At 39.4% G+C, this 16,328-nt stretch overlaps 1 protein-coding gene and 2 pseudogenes across 1 annotated transcript; 2 read left to right on the forward strand and 1 right to left on the reverse strand.

Annotated features, from left to right (window-relative positions):
- The first annotated feature begins 5,164 nt into the window (after positions 1-5,164).
- Positions 5,165-5,283, forward strand: LOC118604217 (annotated as a pseudogene).
- Positions 5,284-6,805: 1,522 nt separating this feature from the next.
- On the reverse strand, positions 6,806-11,328 carry ODF4 (outer dense fiber of sperm tails 4). Its single transcript, XM_036223334.1, has 4 exons — positions 11,315-11,328; positions 10,439-10,713; positions 7,156-7,290; positions 6,806-6,966 (listed from the first exon to the last, which is right to left on the reverse strand). Exons 1-4 carry the CDS (start codon positions 11,326-11,328, stop codon positions 6,806-6,808), a joined length of 585 nt encoding a protein of 194 aa, XP_036079227.1.
- A 2,995-nt stretch (positions 11,329-14,323) lies between these two features.
- Positions 14,324-16,040, forward strand: LOC107515641 (annotated as a pseudogene).
- The last annotated feature ends 288 nt before the right edge of the window (positions 16,041-16,328 follow it).

The raw sequence follows: 16,328 nt of genomic DNA on the forward strand, positions 1-16,328 counted from the left end.
TTTTCAATTCATTTGGGTAAATAGCTAGGAGTATAATTGCTGGATTGTATAGTTTAGTTATGTAAGAAACTGCCAAACTGCCTTCCAAAGTGACTGTACCATTTTGCATTTCCACCAACAGTGAATGAGAGTTTCTGTTGCTCCACATCATTGTTGGCATTTGCTGTTATTTTAGATTTAGCCATTTTAATGAGTGTATTGGAGTTTCTCTTTGTTTAATTTGCAGTTCCTTAATGACATGTGGTATTGAACATCTTTTCATACAGTTATTTGCCATCCAGATATCATCTTTGATGAGGTATCTATTCAGATTTTCTGCCTGTTTTTAAATTCGGCTGTTCATTTTCTTATTGTTGAGTTTTTTTAATTATTTGTATATTTGGATAACAGTCCTTTATCAGATGTATTTTTTGTAAACATCTTCTCCCAGTGTGTGGCTTCCCTTCTCACTTTATTGAGGCACTTGGTTTTTACTCACCCTATTAATATTTCTCTGTTTCAGTGCTTACTGTCTACTCCAGTCAGAGACTATAAGCTTAACCAGCAGCCCTCGGAAGGGAGAGGGAGAAAGACTTTTTTTTAAGATAAAAGTTTATTTACTCTGGTGCTCTGAAAATCAGCATGATGACCAGTGAGTCAATTTAGAAAATTTTAATAAAACTGAAGAATGTTCTTTAAGATATCAGGTTAAAGATATGAAGAATATAAATCATAATTTATATTGAGGAAAAAAGACACAAATGTCAAATATATACCTGTGCTGTATTTTACAGTCTTTCCCCTTCTTTTCTGTCAATATTATTTATAAGTTCTTTAGTTATTCAGACTTTATAAATTTATCATTATTTCTTGTGTAATATTACCAGCATCTTCAAGCCCTGCTATCCGTCATTCACACAAAGGTCTATTAATCATATATATATATTGGAGTCATCTTTGTAAGGCAGAACAGCTTTAGATTCACTATCTTTCTTTTTTCCCTTTAATCAAAGGAGTTATGTCAATCAGGACACTCTCAGTTATGCTAAGGTAATAAAGAACCTTTTAATCTTAGTAGCTTGTAACAACTAGACTCAATTCTCACTCACACTACATGTCTTAATCTGCTTGGGCTACCATAACAAAATTCCATAAACTGAGTGGCCTAAACAACAGAAATTATTTTCTTACAACTCTGGAGACTGGAAATGCAAGATCAAAGTGCCGATCAATTAGGTTTCTGGTGAGAGATGGCTTGGAGACAGCCACCTTCCTGCTTTATCCTCACAGGGCCTTTCCTTGGTGCTCCGCACAGAGAGAAAAAGAACAAACTCTCAGGTACCTTTTTTTATAAGGACATTAATTCGATCAGATCAGGGCCCTACTCTTAAGACCTCATTTAACCTTAATTACTTCCAAAAGGCCTCATCTCTTAATACAGTCGCAGAACAGTTAGGGATTCAACATATGAATTTTGGGGGGAAAACATTTCAGTTCATAGCATTACATGATCAGCTATGGGATCCATATGTCCTCATTCTAGCACCCAGGGCGACAGGTCAGCCACTGCTTTGAATATTGCCAGTTACTGTGGCAGAAGGAATGCGATCTCTAGAGGGTTTCCCACTGGCAATTAAATATTCTGGTCCAGAAGTAGAAGTATGTCTCAAAATTTATTGGCTAGAACTAGTCACATGACCCCACCCAATCACAAAAGAGTCAGAAGGTACAATCTTAGCATATTCCCAGAAGGTGAAGAGCTGGAAATATTTGGTGAACAGCATCAATGACTACCATAGAAAAAATAAATGGCTACTGATGAATCTAGCAGGCTCTTTGGCTTAAAATTGCACATATGAGATTTATACACCAATATTCATAGCAGCACTATTCCCAATATCCAAAAGATGGAAACAACCCAAGTGTCCATCAGCAGATGAATGGGTAAACAAATTGTGGTATGTACATAGAATATTTTTAGCCTTAGGAAAAAATAAATTCTAACACACATAACAACACGGATGAAAGTTGATGACATTATGCAGGGTGGAAATGAGCCAGATACAAAAGGACAGATATTGTATGATTCCACATTAGAATTTTCTAACAAGGATATTAAAGCAGCCATCATAAAAATACTTCAATGGGCAATTACGAACATACTTAAACCAGATGGAAAAAAAATAGGAACTCTTGGCAAAGAACTAGAAGATAAATGTAACCACTAAATGGAAATTTTAGAACTGAAAAACACAATAACTAAAATAAAAAACTCAAAGGATGAGCTTAATAGCACTTCTAGGTGGTTTCCCTGGTGTATCAGTCGAGGTTCAACCAGAGAAGCAGAACCACTAGGAGACACATATTATAGGGGATTTCTTTTAGAGATTTGACCTTACATAAGCAGAGAGCCGGTTAAACAGGTTACGTGAGGCTGTTGTTTTTTGCCTAATTTTGGAACCTTAAGTCCTTAGAGTAGGTAGTCAGGAAGAGAAGACTGTCAAATAGGAAAGTGAAAAATAAACTGGAACCTGTGTGACAGAGCCAGAATTTCTGAGGGTGGACTGATACCTATGTTGGTCTCTCACTGCTTCCAAGTCTCCAACTTTGATGACGGGAGTACCCTGCAGGAAAAGCTTCTGCTTTCATCATGAAGTTGAACATAAACTTCACCCAGGAATTGAAGGTGTTGATGGGGAATTTGGCAGGAACTGGAAGAACCATGAGCATGCGGGCTGCCCCAAGCCAACTAGATAAGCCAGCAAAAAAATGGCAATGTGCCTGAACTGAAATAGTGCCTTGCTCCTTGCCGATTTCAATCATGCTGTCCTGTTGTAAAATATGCCTTATACCCAAGATGTAATGGTAATATGTCCATAAATTCATTAATGCTTCCCCTTCAAGTGGGGTTTGATTACCTTCCCTTTGAATATGGGCTGGACTTGGTGGCTCACTTCTAACAAACAGAATATGATGGAAGTGATGGTGTATGATTTTTGAGACTACATCTAAAGGACATTACAGCTACCTCCTCTACCTCCTTGTTTTTTCTCATAGATTGCTTGCCTTTGGTTCCTATGTCATGAAAATGATGAAGTGCTGGTTACTATGTCACAAAAATTCTTGAACAGTCCTTCGTCAACATGGCTATAAATCTAGGCCTCCAGCAAACAGTCACATGGGAAAATCATCTAGGAGGAAGATCTTCCAGCTCTGGTCAAGACTTCAGATCAGTACAGCCCGAGCTAACACTTTGAAAGCAGTCTCATAAGAGATATTGAGCCAGAACAAACAAGCTAAGATGCTCTCAGATTCCTAACCTTGTTCTTTGCCTATAAACCATTTTGTCTAATGGAGTGACTCTCAATTAGATTCACAGGAAACTACAAAGTGTTTAACAGAATTATGTTGGCAGAAACACAATCAGCTTGGTCTGAAAATGATAGAGATGGTACAAAAAGAAAAGAAGGCTTTAGACCCCAAAATTCTACTAGCATTAAGTAGGCTGAGGAAACAACACAGCTGCAAACACAGGCTGCCTTTCATGGAAAAGCAAGGATGGTTCAGAAGGTAGAGCCAAAAGCATAGCAGGAGGAATGATGGAGGATGTACAAATTGTCAATAAGCTCATGAGATACCCTCTTGGAGAAATGCATTAGGAAAATGTCCATCAAAACCACAGTGAGATACCACTTTATGTATATTAAGACAGCTAGAGTCAAAAAATAAATGAACAAGTATTAGCAAGGATGTAGAGAAACTGGAACCCTCACACATTACTAATGGGAGCGTAAAATGGTGCAGTTGCTTTGAAAAACAGTCTGGAAGTTTGCAAAGAAGTTAAATATAGAGTTACCATGGGAGCCAGTAATTACATTCTTACTTTGAACCCTAGAGAACTGAAAACTTTTGTATGAAAACTTGTTTGTAGTAACATTATTCATAATAGCCAAAAGATGGAAACAACCAAAATGTCTATCTACTTACAAATAAGTAAACAATATATGGCATATCCGTATAATGAAATATTATTTAGCCATAAAAAAGAATGGAGTACTGAAATATTTTACAACATGAATGAACCTTGAAAATATTCTATTAAGCAAAAGAAGCCAGACACAAAAGGCCACATATTGTATCATCCCATTTATATGAAATGTCCATAATAGGCAAATCAAGTTTCTAGGGGCTGGAGGGAATGGGGAGTAATTAGAAGAGTGGAAATGCTCTGGAGTTGGATAGTGGTGATGGTTACACAACAGTGAACACATTAAAACCACTGACTTGTGTACTTCAAAATGGTAACTGTTATGGCATGTTAATTATGTCTAAAAGGAAAAGGACTCAGGAAGACTTACTCCTGAACAAAAATAAGACTGTCCTAATAAGGAAATTTTGATATTTTCCCAGCTGGATTTCAGAATTGCTATAGACCAGCTATTCCTGCGTGCCTCTCATCTCCCCTCTTCTAAAACAATAATGTCTCTAATGATTATCTTTTACCTGTCTCACCATTGTGTTGATATGTGGGGGATGTTAATTTGTCTTTTTAGGTCACAGGTAGTCAAACTGAGAGGAGTTGTACTTAAGGAATTATACATATATAATCTCATCTACAGCCGAACCTAATTTAGATAGTATACTAATTTGCTCAGGCCACCATATAAAATACCACAGACTGGGTGGTTTAAATAACATAAATTCATTTTTTCACAGTTTTAGGGGCTAGAGGTACAAAATCAAGGTGTAGAGAGGTTTTGTTTCTTCTGAGGCCTTGCTACTTGGTTTGCATGCAGATGGCCACCTTCTCATTGTGTCTTCATATTGTCTTTCCTCTGTGCACGCACATCCCTGGTGTCTCTTTGTCTCTTTGTATTCCTAATCTCCTCTTTGTAGAAGGATATCAGTCATATTGGATTAGAGTCCACCCTAACAGCCTCATTTTAACTTAATCACTGTTTTAAAGACCCTATCTCCAAATACCCTAGATATTCTGGGGTACTAGGGGTTAGGACTTCAATATATGAATTTGGGTGGTGGGGACACAATTAAGCCTATAAGAGATGGCTAATGTATATCACAAAGTCACTTTCTCCAATTAAGACAGAAGTATCTAAGACAGAGATTATGACATCCCTTTGTTTTGTATCTCTTCCCCAGGATGACTAATTCAACCAGTCTTCCAGTCTATGGCCATGCCATCCTCAATGTGCCCAATTTCGTCTGATCTCGGAAGCTAAGCAGGGTCATGCCTGGTTAGTACTTGGATGGGAGAGCACCTGGGAATACCAGATGCTGTAGACATTTAAAAAAATAAATAAACAAACAATTCTTCCAATAAAACCGTACAAGCTACCTCAGGAGAAGAATATAACAGGGACAATGAGTAGGGATTTGTGGAATGTCTCTTCTGCCTAATTTTCTTTTCTTTCTTTCTTTCTTTCTTTCTTTCTTTCTTTCTTTCTTTCTTTCTTTCTTTCTTTCTTTCTTTCTTTTTGTTCTGCCTAATTTTCAAACCCATGTATTGGATTCATTGCTCAAAATATTTGCTTGGAATGAGGTTGGAAATTCCACATCTTCTAGTCAGCTATGGTAAGAAGAATAATCTTAAAAAACTCCAATAGAAGTCAGTCATATATAGTAGCTTGATGCATATGAAATTGCCAACATTTAACTGCTAAAACAGTAGTATCATATAGATCAACCTAATAATACATATATTTTTACTATATGCAGTCCACTCACAATTTGTCCCTGCACTTCTCCAGCTGGCTGGCATCATGGTTCCATCTGGAGAGATATTACATGACAAAGATCTGTTGTTAAGTGCTCTCCTGGGAGGCTACCTTTTCTGTGCAAGACATTGGAATCCCAATAGTCATTGCTAGCACTGTCCAAGCTAGCTGCTGCATATCTTTGTGAGATTGAGTTTATAACCAAAAGTGCAACTTTTCTTTTGACCTTAGGCCCAACCCTAATGTTTCCTTTCTTATCATGTTTAATTCCTGCTGTTACAGGGTAGAAAATATGTGAGGCTTGGTGGAGAGCTATAGCAGCCAGAGAGTGGGTGTGGTGGGCAGTGGTAGAGGTAGTGAAGTTGATGCAGTTGGTAGTGGTGATTGTGGTGTTAGTGGTGGTGGAGGTGAAGGAGATGGAGGTAGAGTTGGAGTTTGTGCTGGCAGTATTCAAGCACAGGGCTCTATGAGTTATCAGTCATCTGAGCTGGATGCAGAGGGTGGGCCTGCTGCCCAGAGCACATCATAGAACCATACGCCCTATAGTTTTCTCATTGTTTAATCTGCCTCTTACCCTGGGGTCATTTTGCTCTTTAATTCTTCACTGTGAATAATTATACCAACAAATTCATAAGTGATATCTCTCTCCTGATCACTTCCCCCTACCTACTAACAAATGTTGAAATGGGGTAACAAAGTTTAAAGAGATTTAGCTCTCAAGAGGGATTTACCTGTGTACAACTATGCTGTAGGAGAGGTTGGACAGATTTGGAGAGTTTGAATAGGAGGGTGCCAAAACACTCCGAGCCAGAAAGAACTGGGAGACAAACTTGTTCTTTCTCCCTTCCTCTCTAAGATTGTCTTGTCTCAACAATTGCCAGACATGATATACAAGAGGCATACAATTTATTCCACATCACCCAAGTTGTAGGTAAAACAGGGACAAGAGGGGGAGGGGAAAACTTGTCTAAAATCCTTCCTTTCCAATTACTTGCAGTGAAGAGGGCCAATATCCTCAAGGGTTGTGGGAAGAATGAAGAAAGCAATTCAGGTGAATGGAGTTCCAAAAAAGGTTACTGAGATGACTTCTCTTACTCAAGATCCAGGACTTCTTCCTGGTTGACAGAGGCGTTTGAGACGCTCTGATCATTCAGAGAGCCTGACCTGGAACTGCTAATGCAGGGCACAGTGCTGGAGAGATGGCTCAGAATCAGACTCCAGAAATGTTTATGGTCGAAGTAGCAAAGGAACGCTGGAAATGAATAAGTGGATAGGAGAGGAAAGCCGGAGAGTGGGAAGAAAGTGGCAAGCAGGGTGAGGTCAAAGGGAAGATAAGTCCCTAAGAACCTATCCCTGTGGACTGCCAGCCCCCTTTCTCTACATTTTCTCTGCCCTGACCAACCCATGTCCCCTCTTTCCCAGGGCCCTCCAGGCCACTTACTACAGGTGACATATAGGACAAACACCACCCAACCAATGAAATAGCTCCAGCCGATAGAGATTGATAAAGTTCTCTTCAACTCGAAGATCCAGATGTTAATAGGAAACAACAAAAGGGTGAAGAAAATGAAGATAACTAGGAGACAAGAAACAGTGAGGTCATTCTCACATAAGAATTCTATAGGGAATCTTCTCATCTGCTGAGCTACAGCCACAAACTACAGTTCCTATCAGTGCACACAGAGTGCACAGCCCCAAAGGTTCATGGGAATCAACTGCTCACCTCCACCTCTCCAGTGACCAGGAAATGATGAAAATCAATTCTTGGTCAACAACTACCAGTCTGTTCTACCATCACCCACAAAACCTCTACCCCATTCCCAAAGAAAGGAAGACAGAGAAGTGCCCAGAGAGATGTGGGTTAGGGGAAACTAAGGACATTTTCCAGAGCTAAGGAGCACATTCCCAGAAGCTCATGACAATCCCAATCCAGCCATAGAAGAGCAATCTCTGACCAGGCAAGTATGCCAGGTGCAACCAGATGGGAAAGATGAAGCCCAGCCCCAGGGTGAGGCAGAAGGTTATCTTGGCCATTCAAAAAACTGGATCATTTGTCCACAGTTTAAAATTTTCTGGAGAAAAGGAGAAAACAGGATGAATTAAGAATTCATAAAAGATAAAACATAATCAAATGAGAAAATACAAGAAAATGCTCAGGCCCATTAATAATCAAAGAAATGTTCATTTGAGATAACAATAAAATATTGCTTTCACTTATTAGACAGGCAGAGATTTTTGATATGGAGTTCATTTGATAAGCCTGACCGTATGAAAACAAATACTTCAAAAATAGGCAGAGGACTTGAACTGCAATTCTCGAAGAAATCTGAATGTCCAATAAACACATGAAGCTCAACACACAGAATTGCAAACTAAATGTGATATTTTTAATCTATCAAAGATCAAAACAGAAGTGATGATATCTAGTGTAGGAAAGGATTTAGAAAAAAAGAAGTGTTCTCACACACTGCTAATGGGCAGCATATCTGGTGAGTGATATAGCACAAAATGTAGAAAAAAAAATCTTAATTGTTAAGGCCCTTTGACTCAGCAGTGCTTCTTTTCAGAATTTGTGTTGAAGAAATAATCCAAGGTCTGCACCAAAGTCTATGTACAGGGGTCTCCTTTGCAGATATTTCTATATCCAACAAGAGATTTATTATATAAATTATAGTGTACCCATAAATTGGATTATTATGTGTTCATTAAAAATGATGATACTCCAGATGATTGTCTCCAAATAAAGTATCTCTAGAAAGAAAGGAAGAACTGGGAAAGGAGCCTAAAAGCCAGAGGTAGAAGGCTCATTTCACTATGTAATATTCTGTATTTTTGAATTTTCACTCTGTTCATATGTTACCTAATCAAATAAATTTTAAACATAGGTGATGTTATGGAATAATTATTAATGATATGAGTAAATGCTCATAACCAAAGAGTTTGCAGCACAGAGCATGTAGAGTAATTATAATTTTTTTAAAAATAATATTTATATTTATTAAAATAAAAGTAAATAAATGTATTTGTATTTATTTTATGTATACACAAAAGATTGGAAGTAAATCTATTGTAATGTCAATTGTGAATACATCTGTATGGGGAAATTTTAGGTGATTTTTGTTTTCTTTTTTAAACTTCCTGCATTTCCCACAAAAACTGTGCAATTTGTTTAAATCAGGAAATATATATATTTAAATTTAAATACATATATTTAAAGTTAACAGTCAATCCTACAAAAGTACAAAGAAACAAGACTTCTCATACATTATTAGTGGAAGTATAGATTGTTATCATACTTTTTGAAAGCAGCATGGAAAATGTTATAAAGAGTCTCAAAATATTTATACTCTTTGATCCAATAAACCCACTTTGGGAAATAAACCAAAAAATTACTTTTAAACACACACACAAAAAACTTTATGATTAACAAATTTTGTTGCTCCTTTTTCCTCAAATATGAAATTGGAAATAACATTTGCCAAGAATAAGAAAATAAAATAGTTAAGTAAGAGGTGAGAAATCTATCAAGTTGAGTACTATAGTCACTTATGATATAGAAAAGTTTATTATATCTCAAAGATAATTTTAAAATAATATAAATTAAATAATAAAATAATTTAAAAGATATATAATCATTCATAAAGAATTAGTGCAACTCTGTAACATTCACCTAAAAATTTTTCATAGCCTGGAAAAAATTGAGCATTCAACACACCGCTTCTAGTGGCTGTCTTTGAGTAAGCACCATAGAGAAACTTAGGTGCTAACATGAGTTGTGGAACTAGACACATGTTTATAATTCTAAACACGCATTAGGTTTATCCATATGAATTTCTCTTTTTTGTAAATGAAAAGCCATTTCATGTGGTTCAATCTAATAACAAGATACTTAATCTGAGTCTCAATTTTCTTATCTGTAAAATAAGGATAATTACTTCTATTAGGATTGATTGAGGATTAAATTGAGCAAATACAATATGTGTGCAATAAATAATAGCTTTTGTTTCCCCAAATCCAATAAAGATATATTATTTTCCCAACAGAAGAAAATAATAGCTGTATAATCTTTACTTTTTTAAGATTAATAAGAATGAAGAAATGGAAATGAGGGATCGAGAGCTTTGGTTTTCCACGAGATCTGAAATGGAGAGCTCAAACCTCAAAAATGAGAGGACAGCACAATGGGAAATTAACAAGAATGGGGGAATGAAGTGGCTGCAAGAAGTCAAGAAGCAAAGGACAAGGAAATCAGACATGGATACCCAGAGCTGGCCCAGAAAAGCAAAGCCTGAAGCCGAAGGGAAGAATAGTGGCTGGGGCCAGGGCCTGAGGGACTCCTCTCAAAGCTGTGTGTTTGCAATCCTAGAGGAAGAAATCCCCCCTCACTGGGGCTCTTCTCCCAGGATAACAGTGAATTATGTGATTAATGAGTGATTCACATGCATCGCAAATCCACGCCCTTCGCAACATTTTTATAGTTCAAACTTAGCTACGAGCCTTATCAAAAGCAGTAACACCTTCCATTTGGTCGGGATTTGGCCAGGCTATAATGATCCTTGGCGGACTCAGTGCCACTGGAGCCATCTTGCGGGCCAAAACAGTGGGGATGACAAGAAGAAGGGGGTAAGAATATCAGGGCGCAAATGGAGAGGCCAAGGCAAGCTGGAGGCCTGGAGTGGGATGTGGGGATGAAGGGTCTCGCCTTTCCTATTCTCTGAGTTAACGGCTCTTGGATTTGCAGATTTGCAGGAGCTCTATGGATATCATATAGGCCAATATGTAGATTCTGTTGCTAACATATGTGGGCCAGCGCTGGAAGAAGCTGTTCTTAGAGAGGTACAGCCATTTCTTGGAGAAGACCATGACCAGCAGCAGAAGGAAGGCAATCAGGCTGAGCTCTAAGGCCAGCACTTGTACCTTCCAGTAGGAGCTGTGTGTGATTCTCCATTGCAGGGGCAACAGAAAGTTCCAGCAGTGCACCCTGGGCAACAACCTTTTTCTGTTGTGGGTAGAGATGGAGTTCCACAACCTCGCCTCAGGTTCACTGCCAACCCCTTATCCTTCCCAACCCTCCCCTTTCTTTCCAGGCTTCTGATGCTCATCACTTTCTCCTGATCCAGGGAACTCACTCCTAATATTCCCTGTTCCCATCTTAATCATCTCCTGTCTCCCCTTCTATCCTCCACTCCATCTTTTCCTCCCTGGCTAGGCTCAGTTGTCCCTCATCTTCAAAATATTTTCATCAGGCAGAGCAATTGCCACCACAGGGCTGGGGACCTGGGAAAGAACAACTCAGTCGGCATGACAGGCCCCCTAACTGCCATGAAATATTCCTGAGGGGCAGCAAATGAGAGAGGAGGCCCACACCTTCGGCTCCAACTCCCTTCTCAAAACCCTGCTCCTCAGGTCCTAACTCAGAATTGTGCCTCCATTACCTCCCTTCACCTAAGAGCAATGGTCTCTAAGAGTGTCTTCTTCTCTTTCCATTTCCTCTTCCCTAACCCCGAGCCTAAAAGCTCACTAGAGGAGGGAGAAGCAGCTTGTTTCCAGAAAAACATTTGGAAGTATCTTCCAGATGCGTAATCACTACTTCCCCCAACCCCTTCACCGCCATCCCACTACTACTCACTTCTGGTCAACAGTTGTCATTCCCTTCCCTCTTCTATCTTTTTTCCTTCCTTTTTTCTCAGCACCAAAATGGGGGAGGACATAGAACAAGACAGAATATACAGGTGTCACATAGTCTGAGGAGATTTTTCTAACTTCTCTTTTTAAGTTATGGAAAAAGAAATCTATGTCACCTGTGGCAGCCCAATTATAGTGGCTTCCAGACCTGTTAGACCCTGGAATTCTCATGGAGAGAAAGCCTTTCAAATTTGGGATGTGAGTTTGAATTCCACCAGAGTTGGTTTACTTTGCGGAGACAGTGATACATGTGATTAAAAACACAGGCTTTAGGGTCCAACAGGCAGAGGTGTGAATAATGGGCCTTCCTCTTAATAGCCTTGTGAACTTGAATAAGCCATATAGTCTCTTTATGCCTTGGTTTACTCGTCTGTAATACAGGGACAATAATACTTGTCTCAGACTTGGTTTGAGTGTTGAACGAGATAATGAACAAAAAGCATCCATTGGTTCATAGTAAATTCCCAGAAAGTGGTAGTTATTATTGTTAAATTATAATTTAATTGTTTTGCACTCTTTCACTAGCAAACAGAGAAGGAGCAAAAGCACAGAGGTTTGTGGCAGATATCCTTGCATATTAATGGCTACAAGTGATGGAATAGAACCTAAATTAATTTAAGCAAAAGGGGAGTTAATCATAAACCCTGAGGTCATGCGCACAACTGGTCTTCAGGAATGATTGAAATCAAGAATTCGGACATTGGAGATTCAAAATCATGGTGCTGTTATGGTTGGGATAAAGGGGTGAAGGCCTACTTCCAAATTACAGACTTTTTGCTCTTTCCTCACATGGAGCTAGGGAGCTCTGTGGGCTCTCTGTTATAAGAGCACCAATCCCATTCATGAGGGCTCCACTCTCACAATATAATCACCTCCCAAAGGCACACCTCCTAATACCATCAGGTTGGGTGGGGGGAGAGTTTTATAACATATGGATTTGAGGGAACACAAACATTCAGACCTTAGCATTCTGAGTCTGTTCTTGCTTCTCCTTGAACATCATGCTCTTCTTCTGCAAACTAACCTCCTCCTCATCTCTGGTCCATATAGTGAGACACCCAGAATATTCACCATTGGCCATCAGAGCAGAGACCTCTCGATCTCAAGTCCAAACACTCTTTGGCGCTTCCAGGGACAAGTATCATCTCTAGAACAATCAGCCATGGTCAGGGGCACCTTGGTCTGGAAGCTGACCCATGAACTGATGACAGAAAGAGAGTCGGTGGATACATTCTCTAACTTCCTCGGTCATAGGCTAGGATAACTCTGATGAATGTTCTGCACCAGGAGGGAGCAGTGCTGGAAGACGGGGCGCTGAGACTCCTGGGAATGTCATTCATGCAGAGCTAGTGATCATCAGGATTTTGTTTCCTTCCTTAGATCTGTTTTAGTTTTTCCTGGAGTTTCTAAGTGTTTCTAATTATAACAAGCAGTTCTTACAGCAAAACAAAACAATATGGAAGAATATTGGAAATATAGTGTTTCATGAAAGACATAACTCCCAAAAGACTACATCATAAATATGATACCATTCTTATAGAGCACAACTTAACAAAACATTTGTTTACGCATACATATTATGACTACATGGTTTTTTTTAAAGTAGTGGAATGATAAACACAAAATATAATATAGTGTCTATTTCTCAGGGGAAGCAGGGAAATAGGACAGGGAGGATTACATTGGCACATACACATTACTGGCAATAGGTTATTGGTTCCTGATTTGAATGAAAGGTACACAGATATTCATTATATTAGAAGCATTTATAACTAACATATTTCATATAATCCTGTGAATATATCAAATATTGTTTTTCAAAGGTAATTAAAAATAGTTCAAGAAAGGAAATGTAATCTTAGTGATTACTAGCTCTGTAATGAAAGATATTTCTGTGTCACAATACATAAGCTAAACACTGTTAACTGAGTTGCAACTTTTAGAATCAACAGATGGACAAAGCACGGAAGACTCGACTACAGCTACAAAAGTAAACATAGTTGTTATCAGTCTTGAGGTTGCCCAAGTAAAAGCCTAGAAGAGGTAAACTGGAAGATGAAAAGAGGAGAAGAGAGCTGAAAGGAAGGGTGGGGAACCTGACAAAGGGTCTCCACATAAGATTGTGCAGTATGTGCACTGCACAAGAGTGCTGAGGGGGCTAGTGAGAACTGAACTCCAGTCTGTGTTTTGTGTAACAGATTATGCCCCTCTAAGAGAGCTTCATTGGCCTAGAAGAAGAGGCACTTTGTTTTATAGTTTGTAAAGGTGTTTCTCTGCCCACCAAGTCAATTACTCCTACATCTATTCAGAGGGGCTATCTTTTAACCCCAAGGTTAAAAGCACAAAAGTGCCTTATGGGCTAACAGCAGTCCTAAGCAAACTATCTTGTAAGGCTGTGTATCAGTGAGAATTCTTTGACTGCAAGCCCAAACCTAGACTAAGTTAGGCAAAAAAAGAATCTATTGGGGCAATACTGAGTAAACACGGACTCAAAGAGGAGGCTGAACATCCAGGCCTAGAACTAAGTAGAAATCAAGGGAATGTGGGAAGGTGGATGTTCTGACTGACAGTCCACCAGAACCAAATGGACGTAGAGAGGAATAGTTTCCCAAAAGGAAGGAAGCCAAGCATTCGAAAAGCAATGATAACTTGCTCACATAGCTACAGAGTACAGTCAGAATGGGGTCAAGCCCAGGAGGTTTCTGAAAAGGAAACTCCCCACTGTTCCATTGGTAAGGACGAGTGCCTGGACATCCCTCATAGGATGATAGTCTTTTAATGACTGGACAAAGCCAACCTGTGGAACAAGGACTTGGGTTTACACAGGCTTAATGGTCATTCCTTGATTGTCCATGTAGACTAGTTTTGCTGCCTGTATGGCATTCAGAAACAGCCACACATCAGCCCAGCTCACCCCAGAACACATGCCAGTGTGGATCGCCTTTGCAGTGAGCTCCCAGGCTCCTGGCATTGCTAGGATATTTCAATAGCCAGAGTTCACAAGCTGCAAGATTCCCTCTCTTTTGCATCTGTGAAGTATAAGTCCTTCTTTCATGTGGGCCTGTCATTTTGATGTCCTTCAAACTCTGATGTATAGACTGATGACCTAGGCATCTTCTTAAAATGCAGATGCTACACTTGTAATAAGCTCCCAAGTGGTGCCGTGCTGCTGGTCTGATTGATGATCAGACACCAAGTAATGAGAACTGGGTTATTGGGCCCCCTCATCCAGAATGCCTCTTGACCTTCGGGGTTTGAGCACACAGGAAAATGATGGGCAGACCTGCTTGTCAGTGTGTGTCCTGCTTGCTTGGCTCTGCCTCTGTAGGAAATTAGATTGCTTTTTACATATCAGCTAAACAGAAGTGGGAAGGAAAAAAATTGCTGCTGAAAACAAAACAAAAAGTGACTGCAAAATTAAGAATTTCTGCTTTTTGAAAAACACAGTTAAAATAATGAAAATACAAGCCACGGACTGTGAGAAAATGTTTTAAAATCACATATCTGATAAAGGACTTATATCCAGAATATATAAAGAACTCTCAAAAAGCAATAATAAGAAAACAGCTTTTTCGCAATGATTCACTGCCAGAACACAGGTATTGCGAAAACCATCGCTAAATCTAAGCCAAAATGGGAAAGGAAAAACTCATATTGACATCATCGTCATTGGACAGACACGTAGATTCAGGCAAATCTACCACAACTAGTCATCTGCTCTACAAATGTGGTCAGATCGACAAAAGAAATATTGAAAATTTTGAGAAGGAGGCTGCCGAGATGGGGAAGAGCTCCTTCAAGTATGCCTGGGTCTTGCATAAACTGACAGCCTAACGTGAATGTGGTATCACCAGTGATATCTCCCCGTGGAAATGTGAGACCAGCAAGTATTATGCGCCTCAGGAAGACACAGAGACTTTATCAAAAACATGATTACGGGTACATCTCAGGCTGACTATGCTGTCCTGATTGTTGCTGCTGGTGTTGGTGAATTTGAAACGGGTATCTCCAAGAATGGGCAGACCCATGCACATGCCCTGCTGGCTTACACACTGCGTGTGAAACAACTAATTATTGGTGTTAACAAGATAGATTTCCTCATATCTCTTCCCTACAGCCAGAAGAGATATGAGGAAATCATTAAGTCAACACCTATATTAAGAAAATTGGCTACAGACACTTTTGTAACAATTTCTGGTTGGAATGGTGACAACATGCTGGAGACTTGTGCTAACATGCCTTGGTTCAAGGGATAGAAAGTCACCCGTAAAGATGGCAATGCTAGTGGAACCACGCAGCTTAAAGTTCTGGGTTGCATCCTGCCACCAAATTCAACTAATAAGCCTTTGTGTCTGCTACTCAAGGATGTCTACAAAATTGGTGGTATCTGTACTGTCCCTGTGTTCTCAAACCCAGCATGGTGGCCACCTTTCCTCCAGTTAATGTAACAATTGAAGTAAAGTCTATTGAAATGCACCATTAAGCTTTGAATGAAGCTCTTCCTGAAGACAATGTGAGTTCAATGTCAAGAATGTGTCTGTTAAAGATGTTTGCCATGGCAATGTGGCTGGTGACAACAAAAATGACCCACCAATGAAAGCAGCCAGCAACGTAGCTCAAATGATTATCCTAAACCATTGAGGCTGAATCAGTACCAGATATGCACCTATGCTGGATTGTCACATAGCTTACGTTGCTTGCAAATATGCTGAGCTGAAGGAGAAAATCCATTCTCATTCTGGGAAAAAACTGGAAGATGGCCCAAAGTTTTTGAAATCTGGTATGCTGCCATTGTTAATATGGTTCCTGGCAAGCCCATGTGTGTTGCGAGCTTCTCTGATTAACCTTCTCTGGGACATTTTGCTGTTTGTGACATGAGACAGTTGCTGTGGATGTCATCAAAGCAGTAGACAAGAAGGTAGCTGGAGC

The sequence above is a fragment of the Rousettus aegyptiacus genome, unplaced genomic scaffold (assembly GCF_014176215.1).
Source record: "Rousettus aegyptiacus isolate mRouAeg1 unplaced genomic scaffold, mRouAeg1.p scaffold_m13_p_6, whole genome shotgun sequence".
Taxonomy (NCBI): Eukaryota; Metazoa; Chordata; class Mammalia; order Chiroptera; family Pteropodidae; genus Rousettus; species Rousettus aegyptiacus.